The sequence below is a fragment of the Hermetia illucens genome, chromosome 5 (genome assembly GCF_905115235.1).
Source record: "Hermetia illucens chromosome 5, iHerIll2.2.curated.20191125, whole genome shotgun sequence".
NCBI classification, from domain to species: Eukaryota; Metazoa; Arthropoda; class Insecta; order Diptera; family Stratiomyidae; genus Hermetia; species Hermetia illucens.
This window is the reverse complement of record NC_051853.1, coordinates 39,981,117-40,004,777: the sequence shown is the minus strand read 5'-3', so window position 1 is coordinate 40,004,777 and position 23,661 is coordinate 39,981,117. Positions and strand designations below refer to the sequence as shown.

The 23,661-nt window shown below is 42.5% G+C and overlaps 1 protein-coding gene across 1 annotated transcript; it reads left to right on the top strand.

The window, feature by feature from the left end:
• The first annotated feature begins 499 nt into the window (after positions 1–499).
• On the top strand, positions 500–23,352 carry LOC119657438 (adhesive plaque matrix protein-like). The gene is made up of 2 exons (XM_038064344.1): positions 500–799; positions 22,273–23,352. Exon 2 carries the CDS (start codon positions 22,290–22,292, stop codon positions 23,208–23,210), a length of 921 nt encoding a protein of 306 aa, XP_037920272.1. The 5' UTR covers positions 500–799; positions 22,273–22,289; the 3' UTR covers positions 23,211–23,352.
• Positions 23,353–23,661: the final 309 nt, after the last annotated feature.

Here is a 23,661-nt window from a genome sequence, read left to right as displayed (position 1 = left end):
TAACTGCCGACAACATAAATCCAACATTTACCAGCAACTTAAGCATTTGATTCACGTACTCTCGGCGATTGTAATATTCCGTTGTATAATCTGATGACGCGAATAGCAAAAGATCCCACACAGCATTGAACCCAGATATATGTTAGGATCCAAAGCGCCAGAGCAGAGGTGAGGGTCTTTCCGTTGCAAGTGCCTCGGCGTCTTACATATGCCGATATGTACCCCCGAAGCACTGCAACCGCAAAAGCCACTCTTTGGCAGTATGTTACGCTCGCATATTTTGTACACGATCTACACGATCTTACAATTCCATTCATTCTTTTCGGTTTTTTCTCCTCTGCTTTTCGCCATCTGCCATAGATTTAGATTCACTTACATACTCCACTAACTGGCGCTGCCTCTGAACTGATCTTGTAACGAAGCAACTTACAAACAGGTGATTCTGATTATCGTATATAATGGACTTGGCTGCACTTTAAGACGATCATTGTATCTTAGTTCGTCAACGCGGATTAGTCTCGTCCAATTCCATCTTTACCGAATAACATACATTTTTTTGAAAAGTTATTAGATATTGTTTTTGGCAGTCGGTCAGTGAGTCGTTGTCGGTCAATGTCAGCATTTCTGGTGAATCGCTCAGCAGTTAACGTCGCGGAATAGGCACGATCCAGCCAAACACTCGAGTTAGTGCTGAAGTAACCTGGCTTGTCCATTAGTAGTGCAAACACAGTGTCTATGCAATTTTAAGATTTCGAGAGGATAACATTAGCGGTTTTGTGACATAGTTTGTATTACGCAGGTAAATGGATATTGATCGTAGTTCGTAACTGATTGAGTGAGACTGAGTTATTGGCTTCGCTGAGGGTCCAAGTGCAGAACGATTCTTCAGGGGCAATGACTTCCTTAAAGGAATCACAAGGAATCTTCTGTGAAAAATCTATTGATCCTTATTGTTCAAATCTCAAAAATAACATACGAAGGAGGAAGCAACAAACCCTATGCAATTACAAACAGGATCATTTTCGATCCCGACAAGGACCACTCCTGGCATATTTTGCTGAGTATGCATATTTCCCAAGAATTTGCTTGGTTAGTGGGGTAGATGCAGTGCTTGATGTTCTCAAAATGCATACCAATGTGGGATAATTTGCATTCCCCAACTAAGGATAAAGCTTACTGAAAAATGTATCTGGATACCTGCACTCGCTTCTTGGCTAATTACATTTGGCCACAATCTTTTTAACTTACGTTCTCCGCTTCTTAATTGTATCTTCTATGAGCAGCGAAATCGCAAAGTGGATTTTCATAGGTCAAAGAGTTCCTGGCACAAATACTGCAACCGACCCAGCACAAATCATAGATACACGCTTAAGAATAATTTTCACTAAGGCCTACATTTGCAACATGTTTGCTCTAATTGCCACACTTTCCATTTTAATTGACCATCAAATCAAGAAATTTAACAAGTTAGCAATGTAAATAGCCTGGGATTTACCATACCGGCTAACCAACTTAGAATAATATCTTCATTGCAACCCGATGAAAGCCAAACAACTTCATTTGATTGTCTTAACGGTTCCGCGGATAGTGCTCCTCCTCTTATGAATACCGAATTAAAGACAATGGAACTTACATCTGATAACATTTTCCCTCTGCCCATCCGAACTCCGTGGAAGATGTGAGAACCAGAAGCGAAAGCCATTTTTCGGTAGCACGCGTTTAGTTGCACGAAAGATACTTGATTTCGGATTATTGGAATAATGCATCCATTCATGCTTGTCGAATTAATTTACATAGACATGATTTGGATAGTTGGCCGGTAAATGATGTGAAAACTCGAATGATAGCATTTTTCATCCATGAAATTTCCCTTTCTGAATACTTGTTTAGTGGATTTAGTTGTGGTTTCTGACGAAAACAGTGGGACTTCTTCCTGTGTATATTATAGATGGATAGAGCTGGGTCAAATATGCGGCGCTTCCAAGGGGAATCCTTTACTTTTACAACAAAATTTATGCAATGCTTTGCTTCTAGTGTGGAGGAGACCAAAATTCATTATATTTGCACCTTCAAATTATAAGTAACAATTTGTTTTAGGGCAGCGCAAAGATCTTCAAGTAAACCCAAGAAGAGACACTGGCGTCCTGGCCTTTGCCATCGTTCCATCTCAGGCAGGATCTGCCTCGTGTTCTTTTTCTACCATGAATATTGCCCTTATAGATTTACACGATTTACACGACCCGCCCACCGCAACCTATTGAGCTGGATTTTATCCACAACCTGACGGTCATGGTACCGCTCATAGATTTCGTCGTACATAAGGCTACGGAATCATCCATCCTCATGTAGGGGCCATTCGGAGGATTCTTCTCTCAAACGCGGCCAAGAGTTCGCAATTTTCCCAACCCAAGTCTCCGAACAATATATGAGGAGGAGGATCGTACCCCTTGCATTTACCTCAGCATCTCAGATCACTTTTTCCAGTGCCAGGTTAAAGAGGATGCATGACAGGGCATCCCCTTGTCTTAGACCGTTGTTGATATCGAATGGTCTTGAGAGTGATCCTGCTGCTTTCATCTGGCCTTGCATATTGGTTAAGGCCAGCCTAGTCAGTTTTAACTTGGCTATGCTATCATAGGCGACTTTAAAGTCGATGAAGAGATGGTGTAACTGATGTCCATATTCCACCATATTCGCTTGCCACAGAGAATCTGATCTGTTGCTGATTTACCTGGAGTGAAACCACTTTGGTATGGGCCAATGATATTGTCGGCGTATGGGGCTATCCGACCTAGCAAGATAGCGTGGAATATCTTATAGATGGTACTCAGCAAGATGATACCCCTATAATTGCTGCACTGCGTGATATATCCCTATTTATGTATTAGACAGATAATACCAGTCGTGAGGCATTGATTCGCTGTCCCACACCTTGAGCGCAAGCTGGTGAACTACTTGGTGTAAATGGTCGCCTCCATATTTAACTAATTCGGCTGTAATTTCATCGGCTCCTGGCGACTTATGATTTTTAAGCCGATGAATTGCACGGACTATTTCTTCTATACTTGGTGGTGGTGGCAGTATTTGTCCGTCGTCTTCAGTTGGCGGGACCTCCAACACGCCGATGTTCTAGCTGTTAAGTAATTCATCTAAATACTCAACCCACCGCCCTAATATGCCCATTTTGCCGGAAATCAGGTTCTTCGTCTAGACAGGATGAGCATCGAATTGTGTGCGGCTTCATCCTGCTGACTTGTTGGTAAAACTTGCACGCCGGTGCGGTTGCTGTAATTTTCGAGTTCACAGACCTGTTGATTCTCCCAGGCTTCCTCTTTCCGTCTATGTAGCTGCTTCTCCGCTCAACGGAGTTCGTGATAAGTTTCCGCGCATTCCCGTGTCCTTACTCGGTATACGGCATTCTTGTTTAATTGCTTAGTCTTTGATCACTTCACTAATCAACTATATTTTCAAATCCTTATGATCCTCATTATGAATGTACCAAAGGGCGTCTACTATCCTTCTAAGCATTTCATTTTGGAACGTTTGTATTAACTTCAGGCTTGATTCTTCGGCACAGCTCCTTAAGACCTGCATATAAATTAGGAGCTTGTTGTCGATGGCCGGATGAGAATTTCTCCTCAATAGCCAGTACATCTGCCTGTATCTGACATTTAGCTCGTCCTTCTTTCTTAGTATGTATCTTTTCCAGCTGCGCTTAGCATCGAATGTCATACCTAAATATTTGTCCTCACTTACCTGTCGCAAAACTTGTGCGTTTATAATGACTTTAGCTGGATCGTCATTTTCTTTTGTAAAATTAATGTATTTGCGTACGTTTTATTTTCCATTTCTTGGTCCATTCTACAATATTGTCAATAGCTGTTTGTAACTTTATTTTTGCTTCTTCCGTAGTTTTACCCGTGGTAAGGATAGCAGTGTCGTCCGCAAATGTCGCTATTTTGGCTTCTTCACAGCAAGGTATATCATTGGTATACAGGAAAAACAGTGTTGGGGCCAAGACACTGCCCTACGGTACATCTGCTGCAGTTTTTTTCAGTTCAGAGTAGATTGCTTCGTATTTCCCTCTGAATAGGCGCTCTGATGCATATGACTTTGAGATATCAAAAAATTCTTCCGAGGGGTCCTTTTTTCCATTGCATGTTCGATCGAATTCATCATCTTGTGCTCCTGTTGTATTGTGAAGTGCCTTTCGCGGAAATCGAATTAGAGAGCTGGTATTAGATTTCGATCCACAATTATTTGCTTCAATCTCTTAAGGAGAAACCTTTCAAACAGCTTGGCTGTCGTAAGGAATGGCGATATTAGTCGATACGATTCGACTCTACTTGGCTCCTGCCCTGGTTTGGGAACCATTATAAATTCTGCCACTTTCCATTGTCGAGAGACATATTTTGATCTGAAAACTGCATTAATTATTTGTAATAATTTAACTAACTTTAAGGCCCTGATCCAATATGGATTGTTGCGACAACGATTATTATTATTATATTAATAATTTAACTAGACCCTTTTCTGGAAATTCTTTTAGTATTTTCCCTATAATAATTTCATAGCCAGGAGCATTTTTAGGAGGCACATTTGCTTTAATTTCTGTTCTCAGCTCATTTAGTTTTACACGGCGTATTGGGTAATGCTCCACTTTTACGACTGGGGTTAAGCATGTATACGCCTGTATATATAGAGGCTGGAAGGTACTTTCTCGATGCTTCGCAAACAGGTCTGCCTTATCCTGTGCAGAACGAACCCGTTGTGTGGTTTCTTTGCTACAGTTTGCGAGCTCTACGTTTCTCTGCAATTAATTCGCTCATCTCACTGTTGATTCGATCCTGAGTCGACATCTACTTGATGGTGGACTGAACTGATTGGGGATAAACTGTTTCCATATTTTTAAGAACACGGACGCTAATTTAACAAGACGCCACGGACTTGAGACTAGGGTATCTTGAACCGTAGGTCGTTTATTAAAAACGGCCCCAGTAAGTGGTTAAACACGTTAGTTTCTGGGTGGCGAATTTCCTGTTCACCAACGCCATGTGAAGGTGACTCCTGGGCAACTAGTTAAAAGGCTTCGTGGCCGCAGCTGTTACTGTGTAGCTCAATCAGTTTAGGCTCCCCTTCCTTGCCAGCTATACTTCTTCCAAATACATGCAAGATTCCAAAGACAGTCGCTTGCCCTTAACCAATCAATCGTTCTGTTATTCGCTCGTTGCATTTATCTAAAACGACCTCTTATTTGATCGACATACGATCCAATCTACCCCGCGCGTCGATAATTCCAATCTCCAAGTTCTCTGCAATCTTGTTGATTTCTTATTACTGATTCTTTATCAGGATCCTGCGTACTTACTATTTGTCTTCGGTATTTGGCCACTTCAGACCAATTCAGAAGGTTTTTATACTCTAGCAGGTGGTCACTGCAATTATTTTAGCGACTACAATTTTAGTTACCAATCTGCTTGGGTAGGTAGGTGTTTCAATGATTTTTTGGCTAAAAACCAAAAGTTCCCATTCAGATAATTCTCCTGGTAATATACTTTTCTGCTATTATCTGTCTTTTAATGTTCACTTTAGGATTTTTTTTCATTCTTTCATTTTTCGATTTACTTGAGTCCTACTTAAGGTCGGTGTACTAGACATACATAAATGAAGAGAGGGTGCTTGAAATATTGAGTGCTTGCATACTGGTGATTCAAAGTGTCCGAGCCAAAAGAGTGCACGAGCTGCTTCATGCCGTTTGCGGTGTGAGATCTGTAATTATCGTGTAGCATGCTGACTTCGTTTGTCAACATAAGCTTGCTTTTATCCTGTCACGCCCTTTTCAATTTTTTAGGGTCTCCCAGTGTCCTGCTGCGTTGATGGTGTTCCACAGTGCTTAATATTAAATCAAAATTATGCTTTTATGGTCTCAAAACACGGATGCCATGATTTTTGGCTGAAATTAGTATTTTGAATTTTTTTACGGAAGGAATGATCCCACTGTTCACAGTTTCCCACATACTAGCGTCACATTGATCTCATTTTGATGAGGAGGAGTCAGATGACATGGCACTTACCAATTTATGAAAAACCATGAGAAGATGCATTTATAATGAACAGGACACCAAACTGGAGTTTAACTTGGCTCATAGTAGTCTTACCCACATTGGGCTTGGTTCAAATGAAAATCTGGCTTATAGTGGAAAGTAGCTTTTACCACCAACCATTGCAGCTTCCATTTCTTTACAATTGAATAGCTAAGGACTGACGAAGGGAGTAAGAAGTTCCCGAACTTGTATACAAAATCGAAATGGTTTGAAAAGAAGGAGGAGCTACCTGTTTAACAGTTTAGGATCCATGCAAAAACGCGAAGAAAACTCATACTATGAAAAATTACAGTTAATTTAAGGAAAGGAATCGAACCACCAACCATCGTATTTAGCCACTTTGGTCGTATGGGACGGGGAATCCATAACTCAAAACTGGCCTCAAAAATAAAGACATAAGAATGAGTAATAAAGACCGCTTACAATCGAATCCTTAGGGCACTTATATTGAATATTTTGGATTATGTTGGCTACAATAGAGGTAGCCTTTCCGAAATAGAAGCACGGTTTTCTGATAAAACTTGATATGGAAAATTCTTGCCAATACTTTTAAAGAGACCACAGGGAATAGAATCCTACAAAACTCCGTAGGAGGAATACAAGGTCATTTCTTTATAATTTTCCATCAATTCGTCAGACGAGTTAGCAATTCCTTCACTGGCCCGCATAGAAGTGATTTTTCACCATCTGTTTACCAGTTTGTAGGCGAAGTCTCAAAACATCCTTTTCGAGCCCTAACGTGAACTTTTGTGTGGAATGGCTAATTCTCTAAATCACTGCTAATCTTCCCCTCTTTTGTGAATTGTGGAAAGATATCTAAATTTTGTCAATGAGATATTCGCGGTTCACAGCTTGAATAACCTCTGAAATTTTAGTCCAACGCAGAGCCTCTCTATTGAGTCGGACAGTAAGTTCTGTCTAATTTCATATTTGTGCATATAGCGTCAGCATTAACTTTGGGCCGGCTTGCAAGTAATACATCGGTTTTTCAATGAGCTCGTTAATCATCACCATTTCTTGGCCGAATTTTATGTTCACCACTTTCAACATTTTGTAGATTTTTCGAATCCCTCCTTGTTGATTTTGTATTTGATTTTTGCTTCAATAGGGCTTTGACTTTTTTAGGAATTTTCGTTTGTCTATGCCATACCTGATAGTTTGTTCATCTGAAAATATGGGCCCTTGTTAGGTCGCCTGATCGTGGGATTGGGATTTCCTTCCCTTCTCTTTAGCGAAATAGGGAACAAACCGGTTCCCGAAGTACTGAATGTGCGAAAATGAAGTAACGCCTTTCGCTCGAAAAGTAAATGCTCTCTTGGGTTCACATCAGAGCTTGGGTAACAACCCTTTCCATACGTCAAAATAAAACAGAATCGAAGCTATGACACAGACGAGAAAAGAAGCTGCCACTAGACACAGTATCACGACTGCAATAGGGACAATTTGTCTATCTCTCCAGAATTTAACCTCACCAGGGGAACACAATAAAATGGGAAAAAGAATCGCCTCTAGAAGGCTAGAAACGTATTTCACAAATGAGTGATGCACAGATAGATACAAAAATATTAAAGAATGATACGAGTAGCACAAGACCAACAAGCATGCCGCGAATCCGTAGAGAAGCCCAATCGGCTCCTATAGTAAATATTGCTTAGGATTCAGCAGGCAAACTGGCAACTCGTTCGAAGGATATCAAGGCTCGATTGTACTCCCTGCTTGAAGCAGATTGTGACCAGACTTTTTTTGAAGCCGGAAAGTCAGCAAGCAATCTTCTAGTTTAGATTAGATCTGAGACTGAAAGTGGAGAGCAATTTGCCAGGAAGTGTTCGATCCTCGATTGAGCGTAAAGGACCAATCCATAGTAATTCCACAGCGAAAACTATGTCCAATGTTATCTGTACGTACTCTAATAATGCCGATGCAATATTAAAACAAGTCGGAAACCGGGAGCTCGGCGCTTAAGGTATGAAATTTGGATTCGTGATGGTATCATTTAACATGTAGTGTATACACGTTGAACATGTCCGACATTAAATTTGATGTGGTACTGACATTTTATCCCTTAGTGAGTACCAATTTGATGCAAACGAAACAACTTTGACCCACTGTAACCTTTATTAGTAATAGTGGGATTAACACTGAACTTTCCAGTATGCTGCTTCGTATTAAAGCCTTTATTAATGCAATTTTACGGGTCTACGATGAAGCCAAGGGGAGTTTGCAATAAATTTTAGAAATGAATTAATGTGCTATTATTAGCTCCATTTGAGCAGATATCGGTGTGGAAAGTAGTTCGGGGACTAGATGTCATGTAGAGGAATCATCATGATTTTTTCCAATCTTTTACGGTAGGTGGTTTAGAAATGGCATTTTAATCGTGAGCCTTTTACGACCCCCATACTCACTGCTTCAAAACTAAAATTTTATGCCCCCTTGAACACAGAATGATGTAATTCACTGCATGCGTCAGCGTTTATAGTTACCATCCTTCCACCAAATTTCATGTCACTAGGTTTAATGATTACTGAGAAAAGTTGTGTGACTGACAGTTAGACAGACAAATAGTGAACCGATTTCATCAGATTTTGTTTTCAACAAAACCTTAAAAAAGACTATGTGGAAGCTAATGTGATTTGTTACAACCTAGGGCAGACCCAAGGGCCGACCATGAAAACAAGTTTGGCTTAGCAATATCAGCTGTAAATAATACTTAATAGTCACTTTTAAAGCAACTATTCGAGCTAGAAACGCTTACCTGTTATTAGTGTAAGTCTGCCAAATTAACAATTAACTCTAACCTCACCGAATAGGAATACGTTGAGGAGACGCACAACTGTGAACTACTAGCTTAAGAAATCACACAAAAACTGGACTCAGACGGGTCAGAGTCTTCGAAAAACCAGATAATGGAATAAGTCCGTTCCCTCAGAAAATTGTCTACTAACATAGAAATATGAAAGATGGCAGATTGGGTCGGAGCAGTGAGGATACTCTGAAGAGTGACGTCGCAATAATCAATTGAAAAAATTCGGGTGGTAATATCGGTTATATATAGTCAAAATGACTACAAAGGGAGACTGTCACAACTGCTCATTTTCCTCAACCCTCCGAACGAAGATACCTCGGAAAGTCAATCCTTAAATTTCAGAGATTAGATTTATAAAAGCCTCCGTACATCGTAAGCAGAAAGCCGGCTGAAAAGGCATTTCAGAGTACGGTATGCAATGAACTTGATTTGAGAGGCCAGAGTCTTTGCTGCTATCTTAAGCTAACCATTAATAATAATCGTTCACACAATCATTCATATTGGATCAGGGCCTTGAAGTGGGGTAGAGTACTTCATTCAAGACCGTAATGGTTCACTACAGTATACTGTAGGAGGCAATGTGATCAGCATTGCGTTCACCCGAGATTATTATCCTGATTTTGACTCAGGTAACCAGTGACAATTGAGTCGACTGATATTCGACATCCAGTCATGATAACAAATCCCTCTGCAGTAAAGTTTGAACGGCCACCTAACCTTTGATTAGAAATAACTGAGCAATCTATCAAATGACTGTCTCAATTTTTGCTTCGGAAACTGAAAAATCAATTTTTGCTGAAGATTGGCGTACACATAATTCTTGCAATCCCTAGATGTGATTTGGATTGAAAATGGTTCGTTAGTGCAGAAATCAACGCGGCACAAGGATACGATTTTGTAGCTTGGTAACAAAAGTCAATTGCACCCACAAGTGCACGGGTCCTCAAAGACTGAACCTGTCCAACGCGTTTAAAGTTTTTCCATTAGTTTCTCGTTTAGGTATTTGAATATATTTAACGTAAAGAAAATGACTTATCCATTGGCACTTTTATAGACTTCAGGGTCACTTCGAATATTCTTCTCAAGATTCCCCTCTCGAAGGTGTTCTATATTTTTTAGTTGTTTACATAAGAGTCAACATTTGGCGACCTCTCTCCAGAATTTCTTCAACTTCACCTAACTTTAGCATATTGAAGAGCCTTTCCGACTGGGTGGGCTAAATAGACGTGATGGCCTTCTATGCTTCTGGTTTATTGAATGTCCTCGATCACACTTTGGTTCGCTTCATTTTCTCAGCTGATTTTAAAAGAGTCGTCATCTGGCACCCCCCACGAATTCTTTGATTTCACCTGACTTTCGCATATTCGAGAACCTTTACTGCAGAGTTTGCGTTTCTCCTTTTCGGTAGGGTGGGTAAATGAGTTTAAGCACTGACCGCTGAAAATCCTTTCATCAAAGGGAGTGGAAAGAATGAAAGTTGTTAGTTAAAAAGACTCGCTGCCATCCAATTCATTCACCATGGAGAAAAAAGAACTCGAACGTAATGCGCTATACTGCTCCATCTGTCCACGCATTTCTCTGAAAATGTTGTCCAAAGAGAGCTCTCCTGTGTTTGCATAAAGATTTTACGAATCTCATCCTACCTTCCACAAGAAATAAAGGTGTCATCCACCAGCCCATTGAAGAAGCCACGGAATCGTGTCTTCCCAATCTTGCGCAAGCTGAGTGAGTAGATATCGATTTCACCATCGTTTCGTTCAGATACGGTCTAAATTTTCCGTTGAGCGGCGCAATCCTACTGCCTCTTCACTCATTTTCGAAAAAAATTGCCTCTCATTTAGTATATGTTACCATTAATAAAAAGCAAACACCTCTCTTGAGTGATCTCTCTTGTGCTTGCGTACTTTACCAAGGATCACGCAACAATGTGCCAAGTCAGTTTAGTGCCTGTTCAACAATGTGTCCGACAACAAGCGCCACAGTTTCCTCTGGCATGTCGAGGTCTAGGGTCGAAAGCGTTCCACAAATTTGATTCCAAGATGGACTTCTGGACTACCCTCGACGTGATTTCTGCATCCTTTTTTGGCTTTTGACCTTTTGGCTCTCATAGAGCAAGGGAAAGTCTCTCACATGATACTTTAATATAAGCAAGAGTTAACCCGGTATATATACATATTTTTTTTTTATGTGCGTACACGGAGGTGGAAAATCTTAGAAAGACACGTCCGCCGCAGCTCCGCCGCCCGAACGGCGGAACAAAAGCGGGCGCGTGTGGGATTCACACCCACTAAAAACCACCCCCGGTCCCCCCAGCCCCAGCCCCGCGGAACCACCATTGAGGTATTACTTCGCGGGGTAGGTTTGCTCTTAGGCACTCATCCTTCTCCTATTGGCAGCTTTCCTCCTTCTTTGTTCCTTCAGCAACTCCTCCTGCATTTGGATGATTGCGGAGCCAACCGCAAGCCACTACTCCTCGGACTCCAGCATCTCAGTAACCAAGCTCTCCGGGGACCCGCTCCTGCCCAACACCTGGTTTAAGCTCCTTCTCTCCATCGCAAATCGTGGGCAGTGAAACATCACATGCTCTGGATCCTCCGGTATGCCATCGCATCTGGGACAGTTCGGAGAATCATCCAACCCAAAGCGGTGCAGATACTGACTGTAGCCACCACCTTGTCCCGTGAGGAACTGGGTAATGTGGTAGTTGGTCTCCCCATGTTTTCGCTCAAGCGTGCGTCCACCGATCTTTCGTAGACTCGTCCCATTTGCGTTGCCAGAGATCAAGCGACTCTGACCTTGCCGCATTTCTACGCTGTGCATGCCCCTCCATACGTCTTGCATTGTACAGGACACTCATTTCTTTGGCCAGAATGTCAACCGGGATCATGCCTGCCACCACCAATACTGCCTCATCTGATGTGGTTCTAAAAGCACTGCAAACCCTCAAAGCCATCCGCCGGTAAACCGAGTTCACCTGCTTCCGTCTCTGCAAGCACCTCTGCCCACACAGGCGACGAGTAGAGCAGGATGGAGCGCACCACTCCAGCTAGCACCAACCTCCGGCAATGTTTCGGTCCACCAATATTTGGCAACATTTTTGCAAATGCCGTGGTGGCACTGGCTGCCTTTTGGCATGCATACTCTAGGTGTTCCCTAAAACTCAATTTGGTGTCAATTATTACCCCCAGGTATTTGATAGCCGGCTTTGATACGACCGTATGTCCACCGACCTCCACTTTCACAGTGTTATTTTTCCTGCGGTTCGTTATTAAAACCGCTAAGGTCAGCCCGGCCTTTTCTAGCCAGGACTTTACCGCTCTCACTGTTTCCGTTGCGTAAACCTCCACACCTTCTGCAACAACCACTGCTAGGTCATCAGCAAAGCCGACAATCGTAGTCCCCTCTGGGATGGGAAGAGCAAGCACCCCATTATTTGATGATGATATTCCACAACACGGGACCAAGTACCAATCCCTGTGGTACCCTGGCTGTGATAATGTACTCGTTGGGGCCCTCATCCGTCCCGTACCAGAGAGTCTTCTCTGAGAGGTAGTTTTCCACCAAATTCGCTAAGTATCCGGGGGCACCTATGTCAGCCAACACCCCTTTGCGTTTTTGACATCCAACGCCACCACGGCACAGCAGCCGCCACTGGGCAGGGAATATTCCTTCTTTTAGGCACGTGTGGCGAAAAGGTCGGGCCTAGACTTCACTGCCAGTTTCAAAGCTCGGTTGGGGTATATGAAGAGGCATTTTCTATTGTATCTATTAGATCTATGCACCTTGCAGAATTGGAGACATTTCTCATATCGAGCGCTGCGCGGGGCACTACCTATCTATATCGATTGTTATACGCCTCCACTCAATAAACCACATGGATAATCTCCATCTCCATCTCTACTGTGGTTCTCTCTTCTCTAAAACCGAATTGTCACATAGACAAGTCCCTGATAGCATATATTGCTTCAGTAAGTGTATTTTCCCGATTTGTCCAGCGGACAAAATGGTGAAACACACATCGGGTTGCCATCAGGTGCTGGCGCCTTCTTATTTTCTTATTACTATGCAGTCTATCTGTTCGCCCGTAAGGGGACAAGCCCCCAAGAATCTCCATCCACCTCTTTAACTCCTGTCAGCAGCGAGCTTTGCTTTTATTTATCGCCCTGGGGAGCCTCCTTTTAGTTAATCTATACTCTGTCATTCTGGTGCTCCCGTTCGTTTGAATGCTGTTGCCAAAGGCGGAGTTTATAACTTCCCTTCAACAGCTCGATCATTTCCGCTGTCCACGATTAAATGGATGACTTGCTTCAGCTGGTTGCTCTCTAACTCATGGAAACTCTGCAGGTTGTCGTTATCAGATTCAAAGCTGAATTGACGACAACATCAGCTGTAATCCCTTCACCTCATTACTTTGACTCGCGTAACAGATGAAATTGTGGAATAGAACTTCTGCACCAAACTCACAAAATCAGCTCCCAAGATAAACTCATTCATTTATCCACACTTTTCCAATCAAAAAACAATTTGTAATTCAAGCTCCACATTTTGGAATCTTATATTCACAGCGCCATGCAAAAACCGCATAACTATTCTGAAGACTAGCATCAACGCGCAGAGACTCATTAATCAACCTATTAAGGTTCGCAAAAAAAATTTAAATATCATCAAAAATCAATCATTCTAGCGGTTCGACCGTTTTATATCTTTCCCATGCAAATCTTATCAGGGTCAAGGTGGCAGACGACAATTCTCATAGATAAAGTCTAAATTTACACCCCAGTGGGTGTGAATTCTTAAAAAATGTATGCATTTATTTTGCATTTTGATTTCAAGCACGTGAAGATAACATTCAACCTAAAATAAATTCCGCGGAAGATGTAGATAAATGCGCGTCAATGTAAATGAACCGAATCAATTTCAGATATGGAAATTGGTTGACTTTGAATTGAGATGCATTCAGTGACTAAATGTTTTGTATCTAACAATGGTTAATTTCAGTCAAATCTGCTCATAATTTGTGTAGACTCTCAATTTGTTCCGGCTATCATATTCAGATTGAGGTGAAGCAGGTTCATAAAATTTTATGGGGTGCATGCATTGTGCGGTATCCAACTTGAACGTGGGAAAAAGTATCTAGAATGAAAAGAACACGTTAGGAATAGTGGGTCATTCGCTATTTCCAAACTAGTCTTGGTTGCGCTCAAACACTCGACTAGGTGTCTCAAATTGAAAGCTTTGTAATTTTCGCTGCACGACCTCGGCTACTTTGCTACAGAACACACAGGCTAACCTCCAAAATAATTTGTAGGTATCTTTGCCCTAATTATGGGTCATTTAAAAAATAGCATCATTCCGGTACTTTTCGCCTGAAATCATTTCATATTCTTCTACCTCCGTTGCTTCCGATAGAACAAACATTTATCCACCACAGATACCGCAGCTTCCTTATGTGCTGGCTTGCGTGATGTCGTGCCCACAATTTCTAATGAACTTAAGCTTTAATCATTTCTCCCAATATTTTTGCTCAGCAATAATGGCTAGCGAAAGTATGAAATGCATGTGAACCGTAAACTGATGGCGATGATGGTGATGATACTGCCAGTGCCATATTCGCTCAAGTGGTTGGTAATATCCCAGAAGACTTATTATCAAGTTGAACATGGAATGGCTGCAGCTTGCTGGTCACCGCCACTATCATATGGCCATGGAACTGGGGGAGCTACCAGTTAACCATCTGCAATTACAACGTGACCACTGACCGTTTTTCGTTGTCGCCTACAATTTTGAGGTCTGGGTAAAAGCAGTGCCATTGTCCGGAAAATCGGAAAATTGCACAAGTGCAACACGAGATTCTGGGGCTGAAAAAGCGGCTTTGGTTCGTTTGTAAGGGCCAAGGGGTGATTGCTTCTAGGTAAGCAATTGAGCACAGCAAAGCGCAACAAAAATTAGTTATGCCAAAATGGAAAAGTGAAATTGAAATGATATCTAGACTTAAACATTTCTTTCCCTAACCTGGGAAATTCTCCCCATTTTTGCAAATATTTTTTTATGCTACCATTTATCCTATCAGACGCTTCTCAGTTATTTATATAAAGTAGACAATATACAGAGCAAAATATTGACCCCAAACGGAGGAGAATGTAAAAACTTTAACCTACCCTTAAAATTATTGTAGGAAAAGAATCTAAGGAACCAAACTGTAGTTCGTTGTTACTTGCTTCTTTTTCTTCAGCCTTTCGCGGTTTCGCCATTTGGCTCTATCGAATGCCTGATCTGGGTGCAATCTCGAAACTTTTAAATCCCCATCCAGCGTATCAACTCACCATTGTTTCGGCCTGTCTTTTGGTCGTTTACTATCAACTTCAATGTTCAGAACAATCTTGACAAGTGAATTCTCATTACCACGAATTGCGTGACCATACTATCCAAGACGCCCCTCTCGCAATTTTTCCACGATCGATGCAACCCGATAACGATCGCGGATATCCTCATTTCGGATGTGATCAAAACAAGTCACGCCACTAGTCCAACGCAACATCTTCGTCTCCATTACCGCAAGACGCCGTTCATTGTCTTTTATAGTCAGCCAACGCTCAGAACCATAGGGAGCAACAGGACGGACGACATTGCGGTAAATTTTAGATTTGAGACGTTCGTTAATACGTGGATCACAAAGAACACCAGTTTTGGAACGCCACTTCATCCAGGTTGCATTAATGCGTGAAACAATTTCATAACACAGTTCTCCATTGGCTGATAGCGTTGACCCGAGGTATTTAAATCGCTCAGTTCTGAGCAGATCACTGCCGCTGAAAGTGATTGTGCGTGTTTCATGGGAATCGATCGTCAAAAATTCAGTTTTGTTTGAATTCAATCTGTTGCATGAGGAGATCATTCATTTTTGGACAAATTACTCCAGATCGTTTTTGCTATTAGATGTTAGGAAAACTTCATCTGCATAAAGCAGTGTGTAGGGCCCTGGACGTTGAATATCCCTTGCGACAGTGTCCATATCAAGAACAAAGAGGGGTGGTAAGATCTGAAAATGTAAATAGAGTACGAGCTCCGCGAAGGGCACTTCGAAAATGGCTGCGTTACGTGAACTTTTTGGAGGATGTGATGAGTGATATCTATAGATGTGGAGCAGTCCAACCGCAGTAGAGATTTCTAATAGATTTCACATACCGCAAAAGGTTCTGCGTTGTTATAAATTATAAGTGTTAGGATGGGCAGGTTGGCTCCTCTTCCCAGTTCCCCGATGAGAGAGGAAAAGGACTGGCTAGATTGGCTTTAACCTCTTCCAAGAGCAGAACAATCACAGTTGTGGAGGAAAAGGATCACGCAAGAATACCTGAGGTTACCTTCAACCAGGGATCTAAAAAAATGTTAAGGAAGGTTCGCTTAAGCCAAAATCACAAAAGGAACGCAATATGAAGCCCGACATTCGGGAAACACGATTGATAACCTTAAGGCAATGGCTATCGAAGACTTGCATCGCGAACTCAAATATGATAAAAAGTGTCCACCAAGAGATTGTGCAAACATAATATGTGGGGATTTAAGCGAATTACACATTCAGTGGCATCTGCGAACATGTAGTTTATTTTTTGTTAGAATGCGGTTGGAAATTTTAAAAAGACGCGGCGATGCCTCGCTGCTAGAATGTGTAAGACGCACCTACCGAAACCACCCCCACTTCTTCACTGATACACCAGCCCTATTAAGTCACGCGTCCGTCGCGCTTTCCGGACTCGATCTAGTTCCAGCAGCTTTTTCTGAATCGCAGTTTTTACTGCGTTTACCGCGCTCCAATTTACTTTACATGAAATTATGGGGTTCAATAACTACGTTGAGGGCGTCGATTAATCTCCCCTTTCGATCACGAATCTGAGGCAATGGAACATAACATGCTCCGGTCCTGACTTATACGTGTGCTGCAGACCTTCAACGCGATTGGCTCGAACACTGAGCTGGTTCACCGTGTTGTCCAGAACATCACCCGTTTACATGAAATTCGGTTTGATTTATCAGAGACAAAATATGTTATGTCCTTCTGGAAATCTATGAAGAGTTTTCGTGGCTATCTTAATGACAGATCCCCAATTGGGGATCCTAGGAAAAGTTTAGAATATATTCATTATCTAGTTGCGAAGTAAAGCCCCCTCCATCTCTTCTTGATATCCTCAGATACCCCATAGTGTCTCTGCTTTTCTCTCTAGAAGAGCTTACTGCCACTTTGCTCATGCAAAAGCGCGTCTCTGCCCCTGGTTCAGGCAACATCCCTTATCAATATATACGCTGGTTGGTCCGTTTTCCGCTGAAATTGTTGTATGGGTGTCAAGGGTAATGTCCAATGGACGGCTTCAACTTGAGCTGGACAGCATTCAAGTTAGCAATGGCATCCCCCAAGGATGCGTTTTAGGTCCAATATTTTTCAACGTTTATATTGCATCCCTGCATAATAAATGTTCTGATAGTATTCAAATCTTCAAATATGCGGACGATTTCCTTATTCTGGCGTTCATAGACAATTGGAGTTCGGCCAATTGTCTGCCGCCAATTGCCTGCAAAGACAAGTCGATGTTGATGAATCTCGTAAATTGGACCTACCAATCAATATAACCGAATCCCAATCTATATCCTTGAAGAGAAGCAGAGTCAAACTCTTGCCCATTAAAGTTAATAATCACACCCTTGCTCATGTCAAGTCTATCACCTTCTTAGGCAGGGAAATAACCAGGACTTGTCCGGTCAGAAATCACTTGAACTCTATTATCCAGAAAACCTTGAAGGCCGGCAGGCTGATTAATTTAATTAATTTTGCAACTGCATTTTTTTGGAGCCTCACAGATCCCCACAGGAGTCCAAAAACCTATGATTTGGTGGCTCGAAACCCGGATACTGACAATGGCCTGTTCTCGATCTATAGGTATTTCCGGAGCCTGTTTGACATTGTAGTTCGCAATGAATTTAGGTTCAGGTCATCTTGTCTTATGATTCGGGAGCAACTTGTGACAGGCCTCACGATTCGGCTGCTTATGGTAGATTGACCGATGGTCTCAAATATTGAGATTTTCTCGTCCTGGCGCCGGATTCTGCCTTCAGTCGTGATGGTTCGGCCTGTCCGGTGGTTGGTCCCGACGGGACTCAAGTCTCACGCTTTTTCTTGAAAGTTAGTTCGCTTTTGGCGGCTGAACTTTTTGCTATCCTTCAGGCTATCAGGATGACTTTCAGCATGGGTGAGGAGAAGGTTGCTATCATTACAGACTTCCACCAGACTTGTAAATTACTCAAACAAACTTCGCGATCGCATTACCTAGTGGACAAAATACATACCCTGGCTTCTGGTTTTAAGTCACTGAAAATTTCTCTGGCTCATATGGGGCACTCATTAAACGAACTTGGCGGTTCGTAACCTACGAGATCGGCCGAGCCCTCCTCCCCCTGTTGATGTCCTCAAGGCAGCTCAGAAGCATTCATACAAGGAGTGGGAAATGACTTTTTGGCAACGTCACCGGTGAAAGGACATTTTTGTTGGCTTGAAGTTAAAAGGTATTTCTTAATACTTGAGTGATACCCCTGCTAAGGCTGATGGAGCGGCTTCGGAGGAGCGTCAGTCACGGTTTTCGGGTGTTTGGTGGTGGTGGCGGCTTTAGTTGTGGCATTGCGTCCTTGAGCGGACACAGCAGACCGGTAGCGTGATCTGTCGAAAAAATGTTCGCTGGGCAGTCTCAGGTTCTCCCCGTATACCAGCTCCGCGGGACTTGCAGCATTCTCGATTGGGTGTTCGGAGGCCAAGAAGAACGAGTGGCAGGACCCGCGAACAAGAAGGGTCGTCTTGGGTTATTATAGCGGCCTTCAGCGTCCTGTGCCACCCTTCTAGTATTCAAATGAACTGTGAGTAGTAAACGGTTCTCCGGTGGCGTCTAAAGCCGAAGAGTTTGGCCAACTCTGAGAAAAGGGAGGACTCAAACTGCATTCCTGCGCACCAAAGGGTGGAATCCATTCTCGACAGAGGGCCTCCGCACAAGATTGTGCGGTTATATCTTTCAGAGGTATTGCCTCAGGTTACCGCGTGAACTTAACGATGATTGTGAAGCACTACCTAAAACCGTGCAAGTTTTGCAATGGGCCAATGATCTCGAGGTGGATTGTGTGAAAACGCTTGGTGGACCGAGGAAACATTCCTACTTCTTTCCTCACATGCCTTGTGGTTTCGCAGGTCTAACAGTTATTGTCCTTGTTCATGGACGGTCGGAAATACTTCGCGTTGACAAACCGATTCATTTTCCGAATGTCTGGGTTCGCTAGATCGTAAATGGCGTGAAATACTTCCTTTCTGAAAACGCTCGGAATATATGGCTTTGATCCTTGTCTAGAGTTTCGCAGTATATACTGGATGTTGAGCTGAAAATAGGAAACTCCCTGAATGTATGTTTGGAGTTGGTCCTCAAACTTTAAAGAACTGTGTCGTCCTTCTACAAATCGGCGATTGCCGGAAAGTAGACGGTGGCAGGATCCTGACCTCTACAACACGTGACAAAGTGTCAGCAACCACGTTATCTTTTCCAGACACGGGTTGAATATCGGAAGGGAACTGGCTGATGAAGCTCAAGCTCCGAAGTTGATGAGGGAACGCTTTATTTGGCTTTTGTTTTACAGGAAAAATGAATGGCTTATGGTCCGTGAACAATGTGAACGGATTGCCTTGAAGGGAATACCAGAAGTATTTAAGTGCGAGGTAAGCGGCGAGTAATTCACGATCATAGGTGGTGTAGTTCCGTTGACCGGGATTGAGCTGTTTGGAGGGGAAGCTCAATGGCTGCCAGGCTTGGTTCACTTTTTGGTGAAGAGCAGCACCTACGACAATGTCTAAGGCATTGACGAAAACGGCTAGGAGTGCATCTTGCTAAGAGAATGCCAGAAGTGTAGCATCCACCAGCTGCCTAGGCACCCTCCGATAACCGCACAATCAGATGGGAGTCTTTTATTTTTGGCCTAGACAAGAAGGTGTTAAAGGTCGATTGATGGTGGGCGGCCTTGTGCAAGAACCGACGATAGAAGTTTAGCATGCCCAAGAAAGTTCTGAGATCCTTAACAGTTTTGGACGCAAAAAGCTCGCCTTCAGGGGTAATCAGATGGCCGAGGAATCTCACCTGCTATTGCAAGAATTTGCGTTTCTCAATGTTAACAACTAGATGTCCTTCAGGTGCTCTAAATGCTCGGACTCAGAGGAAGACACGACCAGAACAAGTTTCGCAGCACAGAGTGGATGAACTTTGATCAGTTTGCGCCGCGTTGCAAAATCCAAAAGTCATCCTAGTAAACTCAAAGAGTCCGAAAAGTGTACATATTGCCGTTTTTGAAGTGTTTTCGAGAGCTACAGTGATTTGATGGTATGCCTCGACAAAGTCCAAGGTCAGGAAAATACGGCAGTTTGAAATAGAGTGCACAAAATTGTAGATGAGTGGGATGGGATAACGGTCTGGAATCGTCTGAGCATTTAGTAGTCTATAGTCGGCACAAGGTCTAAATTCGCCATTGGATTTAAGGACCATGTGAAGTAGTGAAGACCAACAACTATCTGGAAGTCTGCAAATGCCCGTGCTTAGGAAGTTCTTCTTCGTAAAGAGTGCTGGGTGAGCAGATAGAAATTTTTCCTGACGACCTAAGGGAAGTTGTGGCGTCATCGACTAGGTAGTTGTAGGGGTCGTAGAATGTGAGGTGACGTGGGGCTGCATTTCGGGTAGGGGTCGCCAGAACTCCCGACAAGTCTGATTTATTTAGTGAGAAATTGCAACACCTCATCAAACATGGGTCGCACGTGGACCTCATTAATTTTGCCCGCGGTGACGGCTAACGTATCCAGAGACTCCGAATCTGCACACGTTAGGATGGCCTGTGTGCTACCCGGAGTCTCTGCAACCACAAAGACTGTAGCAGCTCGGTTCCGAGGAGCAGGGCTCGGCAGAATATCTCCATCGTCCTGAAGTATCTCGGGTTTAGCGTAAAAAGGATGCATTAAAAGGATCGTGGGTTATTAATTTTTATGAATTTCTAGGTAGACAGTTAAACCAAATGTTTCACCAAAGTAAGTTAATTTACAACCATCACAAGATTTCGAATCGTGCCGAAGAAGGAAGAAACTAAGTGTCTGATACATTAAACTTACTCATCGATAATTCTACCTCATCGGGATTTACATATCTTGAAATGTGAACTAGTGCTAATCTCCATCATTCTAATCCTAGTTATATTGGTCCGATATCGTTTCCTTAGTTTCACCAAAGTGCATCGTCGGCCTAATTCCTACCATAAATACTCTCATGACTTTTATTAGAGTGGCTAGTTGAACTAACTAAGAGCTTCGCTTATGCAAGGAATCCCTAAGTAACTCTAAAACAAATTATGCAGATAGACTGTTCTGAATGCCACTGTGCACGTCCCCATCTCCAATATTTGCCGATGAATCCACCATGCACATGAATGCAGCCTACAATTTAAGACACATATGACAACATGGAAATTGGATTTGCGGCTAGTCAATGAGGACAGAGGGCGAAAGAGGCCCCGGACAAAAAAAGTATCCCCATTCCGCCCGAAGATACAATGTTGGTTCAATTCGCCAATATGCTTGCATACTAAACTGAAGTACAAAACGAGTGGAGTTGGACATATAGAGGAGCATGCATAGGTAGAGGGACAGCAAGGTACCGGAGCATGTATCATACAATCGACATTGGAGTTCCTTTCCTGGTTCCTCGTACGATACAACAATGAGTTATGTGGGCAAATACTCACACACGATGTACCGACGCCAAAGCTTTGTTTTTAGAAAGAATCATCATTATTTATGACTCCTAGATCTGCACTTGAGCGGAGAACGATTAACATCGACTTAATGGAGACCATTATGATTACTCCCAGTTATAATAGTCATAAAATGCAAGCTGATGTCCATTGTAATTGAACCGGTGGCCATGATATATTAGGTCGTATTTTATGTAGCTAGAACAAACTGCAAGATATCAATTCAAAGGCAGTTGGTTTCCTCTTCTGTGCTTGGCACACCTCTATTTCATGAATCGAATCAATTCCCATTATCGTTTCAATAGTGCTGATTAGCAGAAACGACTCACTACAGCCCAAAGAACTAGGAAGTGATAGGAAAGGAATTCCGAAGTTGAAAACTGAGTCCGATGGTGATGCCAATGATTGGTTTCTTTGCACTAAAAAACTTGTTAGTTTGCTGCATAATTTTTGTTCTTAAGATTGAGGAAGGACTATTGATTGGACGAAAACATTAACACTTTCCCTCCCAAATACAGAGATATTAATTCCTTTCATTATATTCATTTTCAGAAAACTACTCTTCAAAAATGTTGCTTCCGAAACTCCCTTTGCACGCACTTCTATTCGTAATATTGTTAGTCATTACTTCCTCGCATCAAGAAGCCATAGAGACTCCAAAGGACACCCAACCATCTACCAGTCAGAATGAGTCAACACAGCCTGAATCATTTGCCGAGGACCCTGTTCTTCAACCATCGTCACGACAAAATCGCATGCTGAATTTCTGGGACTACTATAACTACAATACTCCTTTCTACCCCATACCGCAACCAGCATTCATTCCATACCCTTACTACGGTGGATACGATCGATATGATGACATGGAAGACGAAGACTATGAAATGGATATTGCTTCGCGAGCAAATATTGCCAGCAGACGACCAGGCTCGAAAAGGCGTACACAGTATCAAGATTCTCCGATTTTCTACATTCGGTTGCCTCCAACACCGTACATGTTTGTTCCCGGATCAGGATATATGTCGCAACCACCAACATTCAACCCTCTGATGCCAATGCCGCCAGTAAGTCCACCAATGCCTGCAATGCCTGCGCCAATGCGACCTGTTGCTCCTGTCGCCCCAGTAGCTCCAGTCCCAGTTAGTCCATTTATCAGCATTCCGTTGAACTTTGTTTCGAATGCACGACCAACTTCAATATTCCACTTTGGAAGCAGTCTGCAACCTCAGTACACAGTTCCTCAGCCTCCTAGCATGCCGTCACAATTCGGCGTTCCTGCTATTCCATCGTACCAGCCAACATATCAGCCTACATACCAGCCAGCTAGACCACATCGACCAACTAGTCGACCTAAACCAAGCATGACCGACTCAGAAGTTACTCAGCTGAAGGGACAATTCCTCTTCAACGGACGACCTAATCAGATTTATCTTTTAACTAATAGTCCGCCAAATCCAGTTTATACAAATCGAATTAATCCGTATTATTGAATTGACTTAAACTAGCATAATAACTATAAGACTGTGTTATAAGACATTAGCTTAAAAGAAATAGTATTACTATTTATTAGTGTCAATTGTCTTTTAAAAATTAAGAAATAAAAGAATATGAAAAAATTACACTTAACTACAAGCAAGTCATATTTCATTTCCCCCCATTTCAATCTATTCAAACTGTTTCCTATTGTCCAACTAACAACCAATCAGAGACCTGCCTCAAATAGATCTCAATATTGGAGGCCTCTGCACATGCAAATAGAACCGTGACTAGTTGTCATTACTGTTTTACCGGGTTTCGAGAAAAGGATACGAGTCATACAAGGCCCTCTATAAAGACAAAGAAGGGAGCATTGTTTATAACCCAGACAATATCAAAAGGGAGTTAGTTGAGCATTTCAAAGACTTGCTGAGTTCAATGTCCAAAAAAAACCACTCAGAAACC

Excerpts from the sequence above, each read along its gene's own strand:
- LOC119657438 (XM_038064344.1), top strand. The coding sequence starts at position 22,290 with ATGTTGCTTCCGAAACTCCCTTTGCACGCACTTCTATTCGTAATATTG.